General features: G+C 47.5%; 5 protein-coding genes across 5 annotated transcripts; 3 read left to right on the forward strand and 2 right to left on the reverse strand.

Annotated features, from left to right (window-relative positions):
- Nucleotides 1–132: 132 nt before the first annotated feature.
- On the reverse strand, nt 133–2,721 carry HD556DRAFT_1388015 (vacuolar DHA amino acid exporter). Its single transcript, XM_041303474.1, has 10 exons — nt 2,180–2,721; nt 2,060–2,126; nt 1,873–2,006; nt 1,711–1,817; nt 1,131–1,663; nt 961–1,074; nt 823–914; nt 631–764; nt 436–568; nt 133–383 (listed from the first exon to the last, which is right to left on the reverse strand). The coding sequence occupies exons 1-10, from the start codon at nt 2,351–2,353 to the stop codon at nt 243–245; spliced, it is 1,629 nt and encodes a 542-aa protein (XP_041157852.1). The 5' UTR covers nt 2,354–2,721; the 3' UTR covers nt 133–242.
- A 1,773-nt stretch (nt 2,722–4,494) lies between these two features.
- Nucleotides 4,495–5,554, forward strand: HD556DRAFT_1388025 (PRP38 family-domain-containing protein). Its single transcript, XM_041303475.1, has 5 exons — nt 4,495–4,598; nt 4,647–4,722; nt 4,774–4,930; nt 4,979–5,094; nt 5,140–5,554. Exons 1-5 carry the CDS (start codon nt 4,545–4,547, stop codon nt 5,535–5,537), a joined length of 801 nt encoding a protein of 266 aa, XP_041157853.1. The 5' UTR covers nt 4,495–4,544; the 3' UTR covers nt 5,538–5,554.
- On the reverse strand, nt 5,529–6,800 carry HD556DRAFT_671408 (ribosomal protein L15). Its single transcript, XM_041311264.1, has 5 exons — nt 6,422–6,800; nt 6,205–6,368; nt 5,994–6,153; nt 5,757–5,943; nt 5,529–5,703 (listed from the first exon to the last, which is right to left on the reverse strand). The coding sequence occupies exons 1-5, from the start codon at nt 6,497–6,499 to the stop codon at nt 5,552–5,554; spliced, it is 741 nt and encodes a 246-aa protein (XP_041157854.1). The 5' UTR covers nt 6,500–6,800; the 3' UTR covers nt 5,529–5,551.
- HD556DRAFT_1388029 (tRNA isopentenyltransferase) lies at nt 6,569–9,451 on the forward strand. Its single transcript, XM_041303476.1, has 12 exons — nt 6,569–6,800; nt 6,863–7,130; nt 7,180–7,504; nt 7,555–7,937; nt 7,988–8,072; nt 8,121–8,265; nt 8,319–8,531; nt 8,588–8,644; nt 8,693–8,780; nt 8,833–9,108; nt 9,182–9,280; nt 9,346–9,451. The coding sequence occupies exons 2-10, from the start codon at nt 7,069–7,071 to the stop codon at nt 9,083–9,085; spliced, it is 1,611 nt and encodes a 536-aa protein (XP_041157855.1). The 5' UTR covers nt 6,569–6,800; nt 6,863–7,068; the 3' UTR covers nt 9,086–9,108; nt 9,182–9,280; nt 9,346–9,451.
- Nucleotides 9,452–9,688: 237 nt separating this feature from the next.
- On the forward strand, nt 9,689–16,010 carry HD556DRAFT_1433131 (uncharacterized protein; the record flags this gene model as incomplete). The annotated part of the gene is made up of 21 exons (XM_041305194.1): nt 9,689–9,987; nt 10,110–10,470; nt 10,525–10,689; nt 10,747–10,861; nt 10,916–10,976; nt 11,024–11,330; nt 11,383–11,612; nt 11,658–11,781; nt 11,841–11,978; nt 12,067–12,249; nt 12,314–12,472; nt 12,497–12,613; nt 12,638–12,711; nt 13,532–13,600; nt 14,302–14,410; nt 14,469–14,594; nt 14,644–14,869; nt 14,910–15,310; nt 15,363–15,422; nt 15,470–15,669; nt 15,725–16,010. 21 exons carry the CDS (start codon nt 9,689–9,691, stop codon nt 16,008–16,010), a joined length of 3,810 nt encoding a protein of 1,269 aa, XP_041157856.1.
- Nucleotides 16,011–16,548: the final 538 nt, after the last annotated feature.

Genomic DNA, 16,548 nt, shown 5'->3' on the forward strand with positions numbered 1-16,548 from the left:
AACGTTCGGCTCCCATGCTGCATAGCGTTGTGGCACCTCACGTGATCTGTAACATGCAGGGCGAGGTCAGGGACTCAGAAGCCGGCAGGTCACGGATTTTGATTGGAGTACTTAAACGAGCACAACTCAGTTGGCACTTTCTCAAGAAACGGTCCTAATATTATATAGATATAAACATCGGGTCTTTGATGCAACGTTTTCGAGTAACAGTGTCAAAGGCACTTTGAAAGTACTTATCAAGGTTATTGTGATTCTCGCCCATCTTTCTCCTCGCATGCCTCTCGCCATTTCTTGCCCTTGTAGAAGACAGTTAGTGTCAGGACTTCCATTATTATCATAATGCCACCCCAGATGGTGTACAAACCACCGTCGCCAATGGCAACCTAACAACAAAGTTCAAAACAACTGCATACAATTTAGCTAAATCGGACACACCTGAATCGGAATAGCCACTTCGATGGCAACGAAAGCAAAGACACATCGAAACACACTATTTGTGGCAACAATCATTGACGAACGGCCGGGGTTAGCATCTACGATGTATGCTAGCGTGCTTGCGTAGATCCATCTAGAAAAATAACAAATAAAAAACACGTCAGTCAAGTTCTTGCAAAATTTATATAAGCGTACGTCGAGAGGAATCCAGCGAGATAGAGCATAAGGCAGATTGCTGCGACATGAACGTGCTTTTCGCAAACCCATGCGTATCCAATTATAGCCGGTGGCAAAAACCCCATCGCGGGTCGGGTGCTGGCTAATCGCATCTGAATTGTTATATTAGGATGCCTGTCGCATAGGCTTAGCCATAGGAACATTATCAACCTCGGGGTAGCTGTTGCCTCCATTCTCTTGCTTCCACTTAGCAATTGTTCGGTCAGACCAGCGGCCGCCAAGTAAGGACCCACATATAGAGCCTTCGACGCTAGTCAATCATTGTCAATCCAACAAATAAGATTTTACCTGTTCCAGACGAAAGTAGAACTAGACCGATCTGGAGAGCGTTGTAGCCATAGTATTCGGACAACGTTCTCGAACAGGTATATGAAATGCTGTAGCTGAAAGCGAATATCAAACCTAGACACATATATGGCTCGTCGGGTAATGCACATGATGGTTCGGAAGACACGTACCGGAAGCAAACAATATTACGAGATTATTTACGCGTGTAAGAATTTTCCGAAGTGGAGGGAAGGGATTGACATCTGCGAGCGATACATCGACATCTTCCATACTTGAAGCATGTGCAACGGTGTGACTATTCGCCTCCCCTATTTGCTGCGGAGAGGCTATGCCTTCTAGCGTAGGTTGTGCGGGCTTGTCAGTGGCAGAAAAGGCGTGACTAGATTTGTCCAAGTGTTGGTGTTGTAGCTCCCCTTCCTTTGCCCGTATTTGCAGAACGTTCTGATACGTCAGACTACGTTCCTTCCTGAACGTATCTTTGAATATGAAAATCAGAGCAAGGAGAACAACTCCGGCGCAAATAGTGATGAACCAGAAGACTGAGCGCCAGCCCAAGCTTTGCGTCAGCACGCCACCCAATATCGGGCCCAACGCGGGCCCCATGAGAGGAGCAGAATAGTATATCCCCATTTTAGTGCCTCGTTCATGCGGTTCGTAGATATCTGCTAGTGTGGCTGCGGCAATTGACATGAGTGCGCTCGAGCTGATTATTGTAAGCAGTGGCTCTGAGAGTCAATGTAACCTGCTTACCCGATGGCTTGAAGGGCTCTCATTCCAATCACCAAACCAATAGTTTTGGACGATGCGACCATAGCGGAGGCGACCACAAACAATGCTACAGATGATATATAGACAAACTTAGATGGAAGAATATCAGCAGTTTATTGTTACGAGACAGAGCGCTCGACGAACCTTACGTCCTTTGATTTCGCTAATGGCGCTCCATATAAGTCCGGGGAGTCCCTGAACAAGAATAAAAGTTGATAATGTCCAACTTATTTCCGATGTAGACGCTTGTAAGTCATTCTGAATTTGGGCATTTGCAGCTGGGCGCAAGTTGTTTCAGTCTTCTGACCACCTGGGGAAGGAATAGCCATACGATTCTGTATGCTGACAGCTAACCCCGCAATCATGGAGCCAGCCGAGACAATAATTAGAATAGCAGTCTATGACCGACAAGTCAGCCTGTTTCTCAGAGTGTGAATGACTGCCACCCTACCTTGTGCGCATTGTCCCATCTCAAAGGATCATCTTCCACACTGACGTGTTCAATGTCTGTCTTGATTTCGTTGTAGAAAGCAACGACTGGGCTTCCAACTTCAACTGCGATGTGAGGAGAATTTTGTACATGTCCGGTACCTTCCTCAGAGACCGTTGCATGAGCGGAATGCATGGTAAGCTGAGGGTTTAGCGAGTAACACCGACAAATACATGCAACGCAAGCTTTTATATGAATCAAGTGAAGGCTCAGGCCTCGGCTCCAGGGAATCAATGGTGGTGTGTGCTAATGATGGATGACGGCGCACACTAATGGGCTGACTGAAACATTTCCAAGGTGGTGCTGGGGCACATGGTACCGGTTCGGCATGAAAAATGAAGACGCTAAAACCATCCATGGTAACAGATAATTGTGTGCTTGTAGTGTTTCGTCGGCCGTGAGCGGTCTGAGATATGAGCCCCGGTGGTGGTAAATGCATTAACCAACTCGGTACGGAACAGAAGGTTATTCGCTTCAATTTCGAAGGCAAAACTTCGATTGCGAAGCATGGAAAAGAAGTTCTATTAACGCTTACGAAACGGGCCGCACAACCGCATTAGGAATCGCGCCAAATATTGGGGCGCGGCGTGTCGGGGTAAATATTACTAAAAGTCCTTATCTACGCAGTGAACACGATATATCAGCGAAGATTTTGACACACAAATGGGTAAGTCGAGCAACAGAGAAATTTTAGTCATGAGCACGGCGTTTACTATGCAGATGAATTTCGCGTATGTGGCGGACAAGACAATCTCTCCTCATGAGCTTGCCGCATCCGTTCCAGGAGCAGTAAATGCGACAATGCGAGAATCCTCCAACATGCTTCCGCATATGAACGACGAGGGTATTGGCAGACACCATATCATTGCAGAGGTCAGTTGCCTGTGACCACCCGCAGCGATCTCGTGGCACCAATGTCGACACACCAACTGGTATATCCATAAGATGAAACGTTGGATCAGCAGACGGCCTCGAGATAGCCTGTCGAGCAACGGGGTGCAATGATCGCGGGTTGGAAGGACCCGCAAGAGCTTGTTCTCGAGCGACTTGCGACGCCTTTCGGCTGTGGGGTTCCTACATCATAGCGGAAGCGTAGGTCGTGGCACAGTGAATACAAGCGATGATTACTCACAGCAGAACGACCGCAGCGCGCATAGCTTGTATTACAAGTTCTTCCGTGCCTGGTGATTCGACGCCGTCAGATAGGCCGGGCAGCTTACAAGAAAATACCATTATACACTGGCGCAATTATAATTCGACGAAATCGTGCTGGTGTCATAGGGGCAGTGGCAATTTCGAAGTTCGCACTAAAAATAAAAACTTGTAAGAACAGTAGCGACCGCGTAAAATTGACTGACTAGTTTAGAGTTTGCCTGGTTTCATCCGATTTATTGAGAGGGGGCTCAGCGCCACCAGTCGAGTGGGAGAAAACCATCGAACATGATGGCTCTCTGGGACATGCTATCGCGGGGATGGTCAGCAGTTTGTCGCGCATGTTTGCAGTCAGGCAAGGAGTATAAAAATTAAAGGAGACTGAATATTCGTCAATTTATACACAAAGATGGCACTGTCGCTGGAGGAGTCTATCCTGCCAACCACGAAGTGACTTGCAAAGTTCAATGGTCAGGACCTTCTAGATCATAAACGGAGATTAATAGGCGTACAGATGAGGAGGGTAGCTGTGACACAATTGATGAAATTTCTGATCCAGAAACTGGTAGAAAATGGCAGCCAGTGATTGGGTGAAGGTGCGGTCGAACAGGAGAGTTTGAGATGCCATATTGCTGGTACATAGCAAACGGTAGGAAAGGTATGGTATTCGATCAGATCGAGTTTGAAGAGTAAAACACCATTCCGGCAATGCTATGTTTGTGTGGGGGCGGACAACGTTCAACACCATCTAGAATCTAGATAAGCGTTGCCCTTATTCGCGGCGTTTTAAGCGGGAAATGAGCATGATACAACTTGAATTCACTATGATCACTGATTACACCAAAGGACCTTGGTCCCTCGTGTTGTGGGGCCAGCCGCCAGGACGGAATAAAGTATACGGCTATCCGTTGAGGCTATCCTTCCAATGGTCACCGGATCTTTGAATATCGAAGACCAAGCCCTGCAGATATTGTCATAGTAGTAGTAACCGATTGATCGTTGGGCACGCGGAAGACATACGAAAGACATAAGGTGAATAGGAAAAAGTATCCAACTGACAACACCATTACGTAAAGGCTCTTAAAGGTGTATTCTCCTTTTTTGCACTAAACTTTGGTTAAACTCCGGGAATCCGGACGGAAGTCGTTACATACTCTGGCAAGCGACCACCATCATGGCCAACACCACCGTCAAGGGTGCAATTGCAATCCATGGCCAGAACCCTCAGGCGAATATTTGCGATACACGTTTTGATGATTAGCTGAAAATTGTATAGTTTCTGGTCGAGACTGTTATCCGCAATCGAATATGGGAATCAAATTATTGGAAGGAGCATTGCTTCGCTTTGACTGGTGCGTCTGCCGCGTTTTCTAAGACACTCGGTTCACCCTTTTTCAATATAGCGGAGTCTCTTATCGACCAAGCAATCGCGCTTAGGTACATTGGGGGTGTTTATGGCAATCAGCGCCCTACAGAGTTCCTGTGCTTGCTCCTGAAATTACTTCAGCTTCAACCGGAAAAGGAGATATTGATAGAATATCTACAAGCAGACGAGTTCAAGTGAGCATTATCATGTGCCGCCCGTTGATTGCTGATGCAGGTACTTAGATATATGAGGGCATTAGCCGCCATGTACATACGAATGACCTTCAGTGCAGTGGAGGTGTATGAGCTTCTTGAACCATTAATGAAGGACTACAGAAAGCTCCGATACCGCGACACAGGTGTGATCTTTTTTTTTCGTTGGTACACGTCTTACAGCCCGACAGCAGGGTATTCACTAATTCATTTTGACGAATTCGTACATTCGCTTCTCACTGAGGAACGAGCCTGTGACATTATTCTTCCCCGTATAGCCAAGCGTTCGATACTTGAAGAGAATGGCGATATTGGCCCTCGGAAGAGTCGCTTGCTCGATGCTATGGAGGGCAAGAGTAAACATGGTAGTGACAGGAGTCGTAACTCCAGTCGAAGTAGGAGCCCCAGTAAGAGCCCATACCGGTCACGGAGCCCCAGCGCTAGTAGAAGCAGAAGTCGATCTCCATCAGAGAACGGTCGGTACGTATCGCGGAGTCCCTCTCGTTCTCTATCTCGTTCGCCCGGCCGTTCTCGCAGTGGAAGTATATCTTCAGATAGGATGAACATTGAGCCCATGAATGTATCATAATCTACCTAGCACGTCTACATCTTTTTGATGCCCTTAGTATCGAAAGTCTGGTCCTTGAAAGAAAGTAACTGTTTAGACAGTTCCTTCCATCGCTCCTCCACTTTTGGGTTTTTCGCAATAGCTTCAGGAGAAAGATATCCTCGGTTGTGCCAGTTAGTGTACCACACTTGAAGACGTGACTTTCAGAAATAATCAAAGTCGAGGGAGAGAGAGGCTCACAAATATCCGTGCGACGAGTTGGTGCTGCTGAAATACGATCTTCACGGCTCTTGACACAATCACGAAGAGCCAATGGGTTGTAGTATTGGCAGAACACACTTCCTCCAATAGACTCGACCGCTTTGATGGCACTTTGAGATGCACGAGAAGGTGTAATGTGAATAGGCGTTTTCAAACATGGGGCATTCTAAATGAAAATGAGTTGTACTAGAAGGATGCCTGAGAGTAGAAACATACGTCGCCCAGAAGTTTGATTCCATCGTGTACATTATGAATGCATCCGCTCAAGAGCAATTCACGGGCTGTAATGGGGTTCTCAGGCGATGATTGTAGTCGACCTTGGTCAATCCAATACTGTATCCGGTCCAGGTTAACAGGCGCGTACACCTTCCGGTTGCTTGACGGACCTGTCAGATGGTTATGAAACTAGCTAGAAGAGAGCACTGACGGATTTACAAAGCCCTTCTTTGGGAACCTCTTCGTAATCGGTGTCTGACCACCCTCGAATCCAGCTTTTGGTTTGCCATTACCTGCGCGAGCCTTTTGGCCCTTGTGACCTCGTCCGGACGTTCCTCCGCGACCAGAGCCTTGACCTCTACCAAGGCGTTTTTGCTGCCAAATAAAGTATTAGAAAATGTTGCATCAGAAACGATAACAATGCCAACCGCGTGCTGTGAGTTTGGTCCTGGCGAAAGATTGGAAAGCGTTATTCGAGCCGTCTTTGAGCGGAACACAGACGACATGTGCGCTAAAAGTAGAAGTCTAAGTGAGTTGTCACTTCAAAATTCACCGACTCCCACGATTAGTTAGATGCAAAGTTTCGTCCCGTCGTTCCTGTCAAACTCAGCTCCCAAACGAAATCAAATTTTAGTAAGGGACTGCTCAGTGCTAACACCATTTTTACTTTTCTCGACTGCCCAATATAAGCGGGAGAGGGTTCTGTTTGCAGCAAACGCACCACATAATACACGCCGAACTGGTAGAAAGATTATCAGTCCACCTAGTAAGGGAACTCATTGTCAATACATCTCAACCAGTTCACAGGTGATTAATGATCGTTTGCATTTCTGGTGGTGACAAATTGAGCTGACCCCAACTCATTCCAGACGCTTGGGCCCGGGGAAGCGTCCTCCAGCATGCGCCATCTCACTGAGTCAGGGACGTCGATTTCTATGTTCTATCCAATTCAGACTGAATTCAACGTGTCTCATCAGTTCTCAATTACATCACTGCGAGTCTCGGATACCCTGGAGCTTTGCCAGGTTCTCCTAGTGCTGCCGTTGATCAGGCACGACCAGTTTTGCCAGCCCGGATGGCTAAACTCCGTAGTTCTGCCAACGACATTAGAAAAATGATGGTAGCGAGCTTTGCCACGTAAGCTGACCCCACGATTTATATCCAACTGATACGCTGTAGATAACAGCCTTCGACGTTGGAAATCTTTATCTTTTGCTTCTGTCTCAGACATGTCAACTCTCAAACCAATAATCACGATCTGCGGGACTACGGGCGTCGGAAAGTCCAATCTGGCCATTGAGCTGGCTCTGAAGCTTGCTCAAGGAACACATGGGTGGAAGGGCGCGAGAATCATCAACGCTGACTCCATGCAAGTGTACACCGGAATGGACGTAATCACAAACAAAGTCCCAGTCGCAGAAAGAATGGGGGTCGAGCACCTTCTCATGGACTTCAAGCAGCCTGGGGAGCAGTACGTAGTGGGCCAATGGATCCAAGACGCTATTAAGGCGGTAAATACTTTACTTATCTTCCCTGTCGCTTGCTTCCAACTTAATTGTAGATTGACGAGACGCATCGTATGGATAAGATTCCGATTATTGTTGGCGGCACATCCTATTGGATCCAACATCTCATATTTCCGAATCGGTTGCCCACAGTAGCGCAATCTTTATCGGATTCTGTTGCACAGTCCATCGCCAATTTACCCCCCGACCTCCTTGAGCTATTCAATGCTCTTCCAGAGCAGACCCCATCTGCAGCATCTCACCCTGAGGATGCATTGTTATTGCACAAACTTCTTACTGCGCTTGACGAACCAGTCGCTCAGCGATGGCATTGGAGAGATACACGCAAAGTCATGGGAAGCCTTCGTGTAATTAAAGACACTGGGAAGGCCCCAAGTGAAATTATTCTCGAGCAGTCTAAAATAGCGTTGGTTCCAAGGTTTGAACTTTCCTATCAGCGGTGGAGTATTTTCACCGAACCAGTAACAGGTACCGAACACTGTGTTTCTGGCTCTATGCCGAGCCCTCTATCTTGAATGAGCGCTTGGATAAAAGGGTAGATAATATGATCAAGGTTAAGAAGGTCTTAATCGATTGACTGCATACTAAAAGGCTCGTCCAGGAAGGACTATTGGATGAGATCAAAGCACTCCGAGCGATCGCTTCCTCCTCCACAAGTAGTTCGCCTGATGCAGTCGTCACAGAGCCATCCGACGAATCAGCTGTGCAACAGACTGATTATACTGTCGGCATCTACCAATCTATTGGTGAATTTTGTTGACTGTTCTCTGCAAAAAAACACTCAACTTATGATCCCTAGGATATAAAGAGTTTCATGATTATCTCGCTTCTCCAGAGCTCTCCGAGAAGCTTTTTGCGTCCGCTGTGGAGCAAATGAAGTACGGAACAAGGCAATATGCGAAGCGTCAGATACGGTGGTTAAGGAACAAGCTTCTTCCTGCTATCTATAGCGCAAATGGTGGTACAGATCATGCAACAGCCCTCCTTCCAGTTTACCTTTTAGATGCCACTGGTGAGTTGACTGTTTTTACATCTCAAATTCAAAGCGGTGTGATTTACTCCCTACAGAACTCGGTGACCAGTGGACATCTTGTGTTCTCAACCAAGGTGAACGTATCATGGAAGGTATATACTCTCTATTTACTTCGCGCTTGCACTGATGGATTCGGACAGCTTTCCTTGACAATGAGACATTACTCGATCCTCTATCACTGTCTGAAAGGGCACGAGAGATGCTGACGATCGACGTCAAGCCCACGAGGTATGTCCATCACATTCTGGGATCCTTGTTATTTTACCCAACAACTCGCTAGTCCTACAGAAGTATTGCGAGCGCGTAAGAAGGTCGTATGCTCTGCGTGTACCCTTGATCCATCACAGCCCTTCATGGTCGAAGATGGCTCTCAATTGGAAGCCCACCGACGCTCCCGTGCGCATAGAAAATATGCGGCGAGAGATAAGAAAATGCATGGACGACCGGCCAAGCGACGCGCTACCGTCCATAGCGACATTCCCAGCAAAGTTGACGCTGCAGATCAGCAAGATCAGCAGGGCTCCATCGTATAGACGAGGTCTACTTCTTATACACAGTTCGTCATTCCTTCTAGCATTCATTTACCATTTTTGAATATCGGCTTTGGGAACATTTTTCGTTTCATGCAGTTATGCTCCCGGTAGTTCCTGTTTGCTTATTTATCCCACGCAATGAACTTCGGAGGAGGCGGGCTAATTTCCCTGCTGTACCAGGGTCATTATCGATGGGTTCGTCTAGAACGACTTACATCACGTATCCACGATGTACTGATATTACGAGGACATCGGAGCAGGTTCCCTGTCTTGTTTTCCTGAAACATTTTCTCGTTTAGTTTTATCTGGAGCCATGTTGGGTACAGGAAGCCAAAGAAGCACACCTGAATGAGTGAACGTTGTGAAAATGAGTAGTAGTTGTATCAACGGACAAACGTTGCACTGTAGTTTTGTGAAAAATTGTGGTTGAGTGCGATGTTGATGTCGTCGTCCCACATCTCGCTTGCCACTATTGCCACAGCACCCTCAACGAGTGTTGCGACCGTTGCCCCTCATTACCTTAACTGCTCCTTTCGAATCCACTTTGAGAGGCGGAAACAGTGACGGACTCCTGTAACCCGAACTTCTCTTCACTTTTCAACCATGACTTCCATGGCGGATGTTCCGGTGTACATGTTACCTGGAGTGCCGGTGGTGCAACCGCCTCATCTCGAGGGTCTTTCAGATCCGTCTCTTTCAACTGAAATTTTACCAGGTCCACCTTCCCTGCTGTCTGTTCAGCAGGCTGCGCACAAGCGCGACCCAAAGAAACCAGGAGCTTTTGTGTCATATCTGCCAGCATCTGATCCGGGCTCCACTTACTCTGGATTAATGGCTTCCACTGCCCTCAGCGCCACAGATGCTGAAGGGCAACGACGCAAACGTGCTAGGGTCGACAAAGGGTAAGTCATCGTATTCCACCGGGCTCCGACACTAATCATCTCTGCTGTTGTGCTGTAAAAATGATCCACCCTCGTCCCCCTCCAAAATTTGCCACGTCGCTGCCCGCTTATCCCTCAAACAGAACTGCAAATGGGAGGGCTCAGCGTGCATCTGCTCGCAACTTGAACAGCAGTACTATTCCTCCGTCGGATCTCATCGTCCCTGAAGCATCTTCTCGTCAACCCAGTATACCCCCACTACCAGACTCCGACCCTTTTCCGATAAACCATGACTTTGACGAACTTTCAATTTCTCGAGCTACCTCTGCTCCTGCTCTCGATGAACCCTTGCCGCCCCAACTGCCTCTTCCGGTTGTATCAAATGGGAGAGGAAGACCGAGAAAAGACAAAGGAAAAGGAAAAGAGACGGAAAAACACTCTGTAAAGATCAAGGAAGAACCAATGGCCACATACTCGCTCTCCCCTGACCCTTCACTTGGACTGGTGCGCATTTGGTCCCTTACTTACGATCATACCCCTCATTACTGTGTCGTTTAGTTGAACGAAGATCACTGCTCATCTTGCCGGTCATTGGGTGCTCTGGTATATTGTGATGGATGCCCACGAGCCTTTCATCTCTGGTGTTTGGACCCACCAATGGAACCCGTGGACCTACCAGAACTTGGAGAGAAGTGGTTTTGTCCTAGCTGCACGATTCGGAAGGTGCGTTTGTTCTATTGCTAGGACTTTGTACAAGGATTTCATCCCATGCCACAACAGCATCCGCCAAACAAACCTCCTCCTTCCTTCATGTCGCCCCTCATTCATCAAGCACAGACAAACATTCCGAAAGAATTCCAGCTTCCAGAGGATGTTAGAAGTTTCTTCAAGGATGGTATGTTTTTTCATGCCCGTTTTTGTCTCAAAGGTCTTATCGTCGATGAACTAGTTGCTACTGGTTCCAATGGGTGTTACGTTGATAACTCAGAGATCAAACCACCTCGCCTGAAGTGAGAGTGAAATTCCACATGTCTCCATTCGTTACTCATGCCTATAGTCGTCACGGTCAACTTGAGGAGCGTGAACCTTACCGCCTCAAGGACAAGAACGGCGTCCCTGTGCTTTGCTTCCGTTGCGGAACATCTACCCTTCCCAGTGTTGTTGATGTGTCTGCTCCACCGGCAAAGCGTTCCAGGAGGTCAACCTCGTCCTCCCATAGTGCCACTCCCGAAGTTTGGAGATGCATGGTGTCTTGCGATTACTGCAGCCTTCACTGGCATTTAGATTGTCTCGACCCGCCTCTTGTGGCTATGCCTCCATTCAATAAGAAGTGGATGTGTCCCAACCACGCAGATCATGCTTTGGTAAGTTCTCACAGTCCTTTGGTTGGGCTTGCATAATTCACTGCACTCCCAGCAACCCAAGCGTCGCGTCCCAAAGCAAAACCCACCCATGATAGACATAACAAAACCGCGCCAGTTTAATAATGGCAACATCGACATCGTCCACCCACAAGGCACTTCGATAGCAGAGAAGTTGGTCCTCGATGAAATCCTTATCAATGGTCGAAGATATAGGGTTCCGGAGAAAGTGATCATGCTCGATTTCTGGAATAAGATCAGTAAAGATCAGTATCTTGATCAAAGGTATGTGTGTGGCATTGATGGGTGGCGGTCGTTAATGCGGAATAGGCCACCGGTGTCCGCGATGTCTTCGCCGCTTACATCCCTGAGCTCTTTGGATGATTTTGATGAAAGCATCGGCACATTACAAGAAGGTCCTCTTATCTCTCGAGATGAGTTGCATGCTGCTCAGGTAAGATCCATTTGAGGGCTTCCATCATCACACCATTTCAGGGTTAACATGGCTTATAGGCATTGTGCAATTTCCAGCGAATGCTGACCATACGAGCAGAACAGAGACATGGCCCTATCGGTAGTTCAAGAAATCTCGTTGATTCCAGTACACAAACGGAAGCAGAGTTACCGCCTACGATACCTTTGCCCTCGCAGGTGGAAGTATTGAGAGCGTCTACTAACAAGGCATGTTGACTGATTACCTGCATATCCATATCTGTGTCGCTGAGGAAGGTTCTTGCAGCGCAAAGCACCTATGAAGTCCACTCTCCCTGCAGCTGAGAACGGTTCCGCCGCCAAGTCGTCAGTACAAACTCCTGACCAGTCGGCTCCGGTGCGGCCCAAGAGGACGCGAACTGCGGTAAAACAGGAGGCGGAGGAAATCAATTTACGTCTACCTGATAACTCCGAGAAGCTAGCAGAATCTGTGAGTACTGTGGATATCTTCGGGTCTCCCACTTACGTGTATATGTCCCCGAATTTTGCAGCAGGGGAAGTCCACGAGAACTACTCGCCAACGCCGGAAGCCCAGACCTTCGGAAGCAGCGAAGGACACCGCGCCGGCATCTTGTTCCATGATCCGATCTGTGGGTCCTGATGCTTCTGACTTGAGTAGTGCTTCGGTATTGCCCACCTCCAATCCTCACAAAGTCAATGCGCCTATTACTCCCAAGGCCTCAGTCACAATCACCCAGTCTGCCACTCCAACGTTGAAGATACGATTACCACGACTGAGTGTTGTCAGCGCTGCAGTACATTCAAATGCTGCACCACCACCACCCACGGCACCTGTACACACTGCAGCACACTCCAAGGAACCTCGCCCGAAGCGCCCATTACGACGACAGACTTCTGATACTGCTACTGTTTCTTTAAGCGGCACATCTTCGTCTGCAACTGATGGTGGTGACGAATTTGAGCCAAGCAAACCCAGTAAGATTTTCACTTCTTGCTATACATCTGAGTTTTAATGTAGATAGGATATCCAGAACCTAGGCCAAAAAAGAGAATCCGTGGATGAGCTCTATGGACCATATGTTGCACGTTGACATGCAGTACAAAAGGAAGGGGTGTAGAAGATTATATATATCTTGTCACGTCGAACATAAATCTTGATAATGGCGTTTGTTTTGTTTGGCTATGTTAGGAACAGTCAAAGTACACACGTTCGACCAATCAATTCGACACGATGGTGCTATAACGTTATAACTCGTCCATTATTGTGTGTTGCAGTGCGGTTATCTTGTTGCTCTGCACCGCTTCGATGTTGCAATGTTGATGATCGACATTCCTTTGTTACAGTTGGCTCATGTTCAAGAATCACAGCAAACATTGGTGTGCACAGTGCAGTTTTGCTTATGGTTGCCTCTTGAGCATCTACTGACTCTCACTGAACAATTTTTTCCTTTGTAGTCACTCACATACACAAATACCATTTCTTCACCGCCGATTTTTGGCCCATTATCGTGTCGCTTGCATGATTCATCACCAATTCACTTCGCGAATCACACCCATTGAACAGCATCTTTTACTTGTTGCTTTGGTTTCCATCGGGAAGTTACTGTGAACGTGTCCTATCAGATAACATCACCGTCTCGGCCGAAAGATTCTTCAAACCATGCCGTGTTCATCGCCATATGTGCATGATACCCGGTAACCCGACACCCGCGTCGCAACTTTGCAAGGCGCTCGGCAAACGGTCGATCAAGGCAATTACTGTATGCCTTTTCGCGATGCTCTCAGCCAATGGGCCTGCAAACCTTCGGTATTCAAATCACGTATTTTCATTCTCTTTGCAAGAGGGAGATCTTTCATCCGACTTTAGGACCGCCGACATTTTTCGATTGATTATGTTAGGAGGGGCTGCGTTCGCTTCCATGCATATACCCGACCCATCACACAGCCAACCCAATGGAACCTGCAAAACATACTCGTCGGCACACCGGCACACTCAATAAGCACTCACCACGTTGTCCCACCAGCTGTGCATGAAACAAGCGACTCAGTTTGCCTGTATCAACAGCGAGATTTTACCGAGAGAACAACGAGATGATGGAGGGGAAGAAGAAAGCCGAGGTGAGTCCAGCGGGGATGGAATCAATATGCATCGTAATTGGCCCACTGCGCATCGACGTCATTGCGTGAAGTGATGATGTGTGTACAGCTGATGCGCAAGAATACTCAAACGTTCAAATACTGATCACAAAGTCGAGCCGAATTTCAACATGTTTAACTAATATCCAACGGATCTTTACTCGATGGATCAACGGATCAACGGAACTTTATCTTTACTTGATGGATCCGCAGGCCCTTACTCGGTGGCTCAACGGCATGTTTCTATCTCCCGATTTGTGGAGCTTTCGCGATGTTGACATATTTCCCACTATTACCCGTCATTTGCCGTAGATATGGCTATGTAGGACCGCTTATTACTGAACGTCATCGTTCAATCCAAGTACCAGTCTGTCTTTTTACTCAGCTCGACAATGTCTCCCCCAGTCGTTGAGTACGTTGTTCCCAAGGAACCCACTATACTTGCAGGTCGTGAATCTGTTGATCTTCCAGGTTACGACCTATGGCTGCACTTCGTGAGTTTCACCTAGCTGCTTGGTTCTCAGTCCCTCTGATGAGAGAGACATTTTTTAGGTGAACAATGTTCATGCATTCGATGGGTCCATTGACATTGAGCATTTCCATGACGCCCTGGCAAGCACTTTGCAAATGTACCCTCATGCCGCGGGGAAACTGTGCACAACCGGCGGTCGTTGGTTTGTGAGTATTACAGAATCATGCATGGCCGGCCGAAACTCAAAGACTTCAGATCCAGCTGACAAATTCCGGACTGGCTGTTGAGGCCGAGGATCGCAAAGAAGAGTTGTCTACCTCTTTTATTCAAGGAGACTGGGTCATCCAAGACAACCTTTCTCCCTTGCTCAGCCAACCACCAGATGCTATCATCGTCAATGGTAGTGCTTCCCTGGTTCGTTTCAAGATAACAGCGTTCAAAGATAGGACATTTCTTGCGGTATCTTGGCACCACACTCTCGGTAGGTCCTATACATGACTCGTGAATCAATTTCTGAGTAGGGTGGGAAATGGCAGGAGATGCGATGGCACTTTTTCGGTTCATGCAAACGTTGTCCCTGTTCTACCAAAGGCTCAAGCCAGATTTTTCTCCTCCAACTTTCGACAAACATCAGTACCGAACCCCGGAGCCATCTACATCCTCGGACTTTCTTCAACTATTACCTCATTTGTGGGTCTCTTATCCTTTCGATGAGCTCGAGGCCAAATATACGGAGGCCTGCGAGGATCTGGGAAACCTCAGATGGAGATTTCATGAACATCATCTTCATGCGCTCCACTCCATGCTCAGTGCCAATGAGGAGGGCTATCTTTCGCGGCACGATTGCCTCACAGCGTATGTTGTCACTCTGCTGAATCGTTCTATGCCTAGGCCCATTCGCATGGTCACGAATGTTGCTAATGTGAGGCTTTCTTTCAACATTATAGATTGCTTCTGATCGCTAGACGCTGCAGTTTCGGCGTGTTGAAGCTCACTATATCGCAAGCAATGTTGCAGGAAATGTTATCCAGAATGTCTGTGGCACATTCCATGCAGCAAATGTTTATTTATCCGTCTGTAGATCCCCACCGGCACCCTGCCATCTAATATGCGAGGTATCGCCATTGCTGTGCGGGAATCGATTGTTCGGTGCCGTGACCAGATGTTTCTTGAGGATTGGATGGCTGTGACAAGCGATATCATGCTAGCAACTGCCAATGCTGGGAAATATTTCTTCTTTGCTCCGCGTCCTGGCGTGATGACAATCAACTCTAATGTCGCGTATGAATTTTCTGGGTCTTCCTCAAATACTCTCTCATGACCGTTTACTTGGCAGGATTGATTGGTGTGACGCTCACTTCGGGTTCCCTGATTCTTCCAGTTTTTTCACAACTGGGATTTCGAAGTTCTATTTTCGGCCCTTCAAATCGAACCCCACGCTATGCGATGGCACTTGGAGATCTCGAAAGGGCTCGATAGACGTATCTATGGGTGTTCCGAGAGTACTGAAGGCTAGGCTTGTGGACCGCCTAGCGTTGGATTTTGAGACTATCCTTTATTGGTCACCACGGGACACCGAGCTGCGAATGGATGCCGGTGCCCAGCCAGGAGTGACACCATGAATATTATGTATGCACCAGATACTGGTACACCATATACATAAGGAGTCTTTTTTATTATTCATTGTTTCTATAGTCTGAGTCTGTTCTAATTATATCAGCTGTATATGCATAATTTTGAGGAAAATTGCATTCATTACAAAAGGAAGTGTGTACACAATATTGGTGCTATCTTGCTCTTCGCTCGTCGATGAAAGTAAGCCCCTACGGTAACTCGGTAACCGTCACTTGCGTCGGCAAGACTTCGCTTGAAGTTCGAGCACGTCTCACAACACAACAGCGCATTGTAAAAAACGTGATTGATTACAGGCGCTAAAAATCTTGAGAGCATCAGAGTATGTATTGCAGAGTGGTGAATAGCCCTACTCAATAACGATTTTTTTCCGCCATTTTATTTCATCGTAACGCGTACGCGCCAATTCCCGACGCGACGACTCCCAACCAATCCTAGTTCGATTCCTGCTGTATACAGCTTCCATTGAATGCGAAATGCGTTTTTCGAGACTTTTGTGGACTGGGTCAGAGTCCGGACAAAATTTGC

This window comes from Suillus plorans, assembly GCF_016647745.1.
Source record: "Suillus plorans strain S12 chromosome Unknown HD556scaffold_46, whole genome shotgun sequence".
Taxonomy (NCBI): Eukaryota; Fungi; Basidiomycota; class Agaricomycetes; order Boletales; family Suillaceae; genus Suillus; species Suillus plorans.

What these genes read in the sequence shown, in the direction of transcription:
- HD556DRAFT_1388025 (XM_041303475.1), top strand. Translation starts at nt 4,545, where the DNA reads ATGGCCAACACCACCGTCAAGGGTGCAATTGCAATCCATGGCCAGAAC. An exon ending in TCCATGGCCAGAACCCTCAG is followed by an intron (nt 4,599 to 4,646) that starts GCGAATATTTGC and finishes AAAATTGTATAG; the next exon opens with TTTCTGGTCGAGACTGTTAT. An exon ending in CTACAAGCAGACGAGTTCAA is followed by an intron (nt 4,931 to 4,978) that starts GTGAGCATTATC and finishes GCAGGTACTTAG; the next exon opens with ATATATGAGGGCATTAGCCG.
- HD556DRAFT_1388015 (XM_041303474.1), bottom strand. Translation starts at nt 2,353, where the DNA reads ATGCATTCCGCTCATGCAACGGTCTCTGAGGAAGGTACCGGACATGTA. An exon ending in AGCTGTCAGCATACAGAATC is followed by an intron (nt 2,007 to 2,059) that starts GTATGGCTATTC and finishes ACTTGCGCCCAG; the next exon opens with CTGCAAATGCCCAAATTCAG. An exon ending in GAGGCAACAGCTACCCCGAG is followed by an intron (nt 765 to 822) that starts GTTGATAATGTT and finishes ATAACAATTCAG; the next exon opens with ATGCGATTAGCCAGCACCCG.
- HD556DRAFT_671408 (XM_041311264.1), bottom strand. Translation starts at nt 6,499, where the DNA reads ATGTCGTCTGTGTTCCGCTCAAAGACGGCTCGAATAACGCTTTCCAAT. An exon ending in GAATCAAACTTCTGGGCGAC is followed by an intron (nt 5,944 to 5,993) that starts GTATGTTTCTAC and finishes ATTTTCATTTAG; the next exon opens with AATGCCCCATGTTTGAAAAC. An exon ending in AACTCGTCGCACGGATATTT is followed by an intron (nt 5,704 to 5,756) that starts GTGAGCCTCTCT and finishes CACGTCTTCAAG; the next exon opens with TGTGGTACACTAACTGGCAC.
- HD556DRAFT_1388029 (XM_041303476.1), top strand. Translation starts at nt 7,069, where the DNA reads ATGGCTAAACTCCGTAGTTCTGCCAACGACATTAGAAAAATGATGGTA. An exon ending in CGGCATCTACCAATCTATTG is followed by an intron (nt 8,266 to 8,318) that starts GTGAATTTTGTT and finishes TATGATCCCTAG; the next exon opens with GATATAAAGAGTTTCATGAT. An exon ending in AGGTGAACGTATCATGGAAG is followed by an intron (nt 8,645 to 8,692) that starts GTATATACTCTC and finishes GGATTCGGACAG; the next exon opens with CTTTCCTTGACAATGAGACA.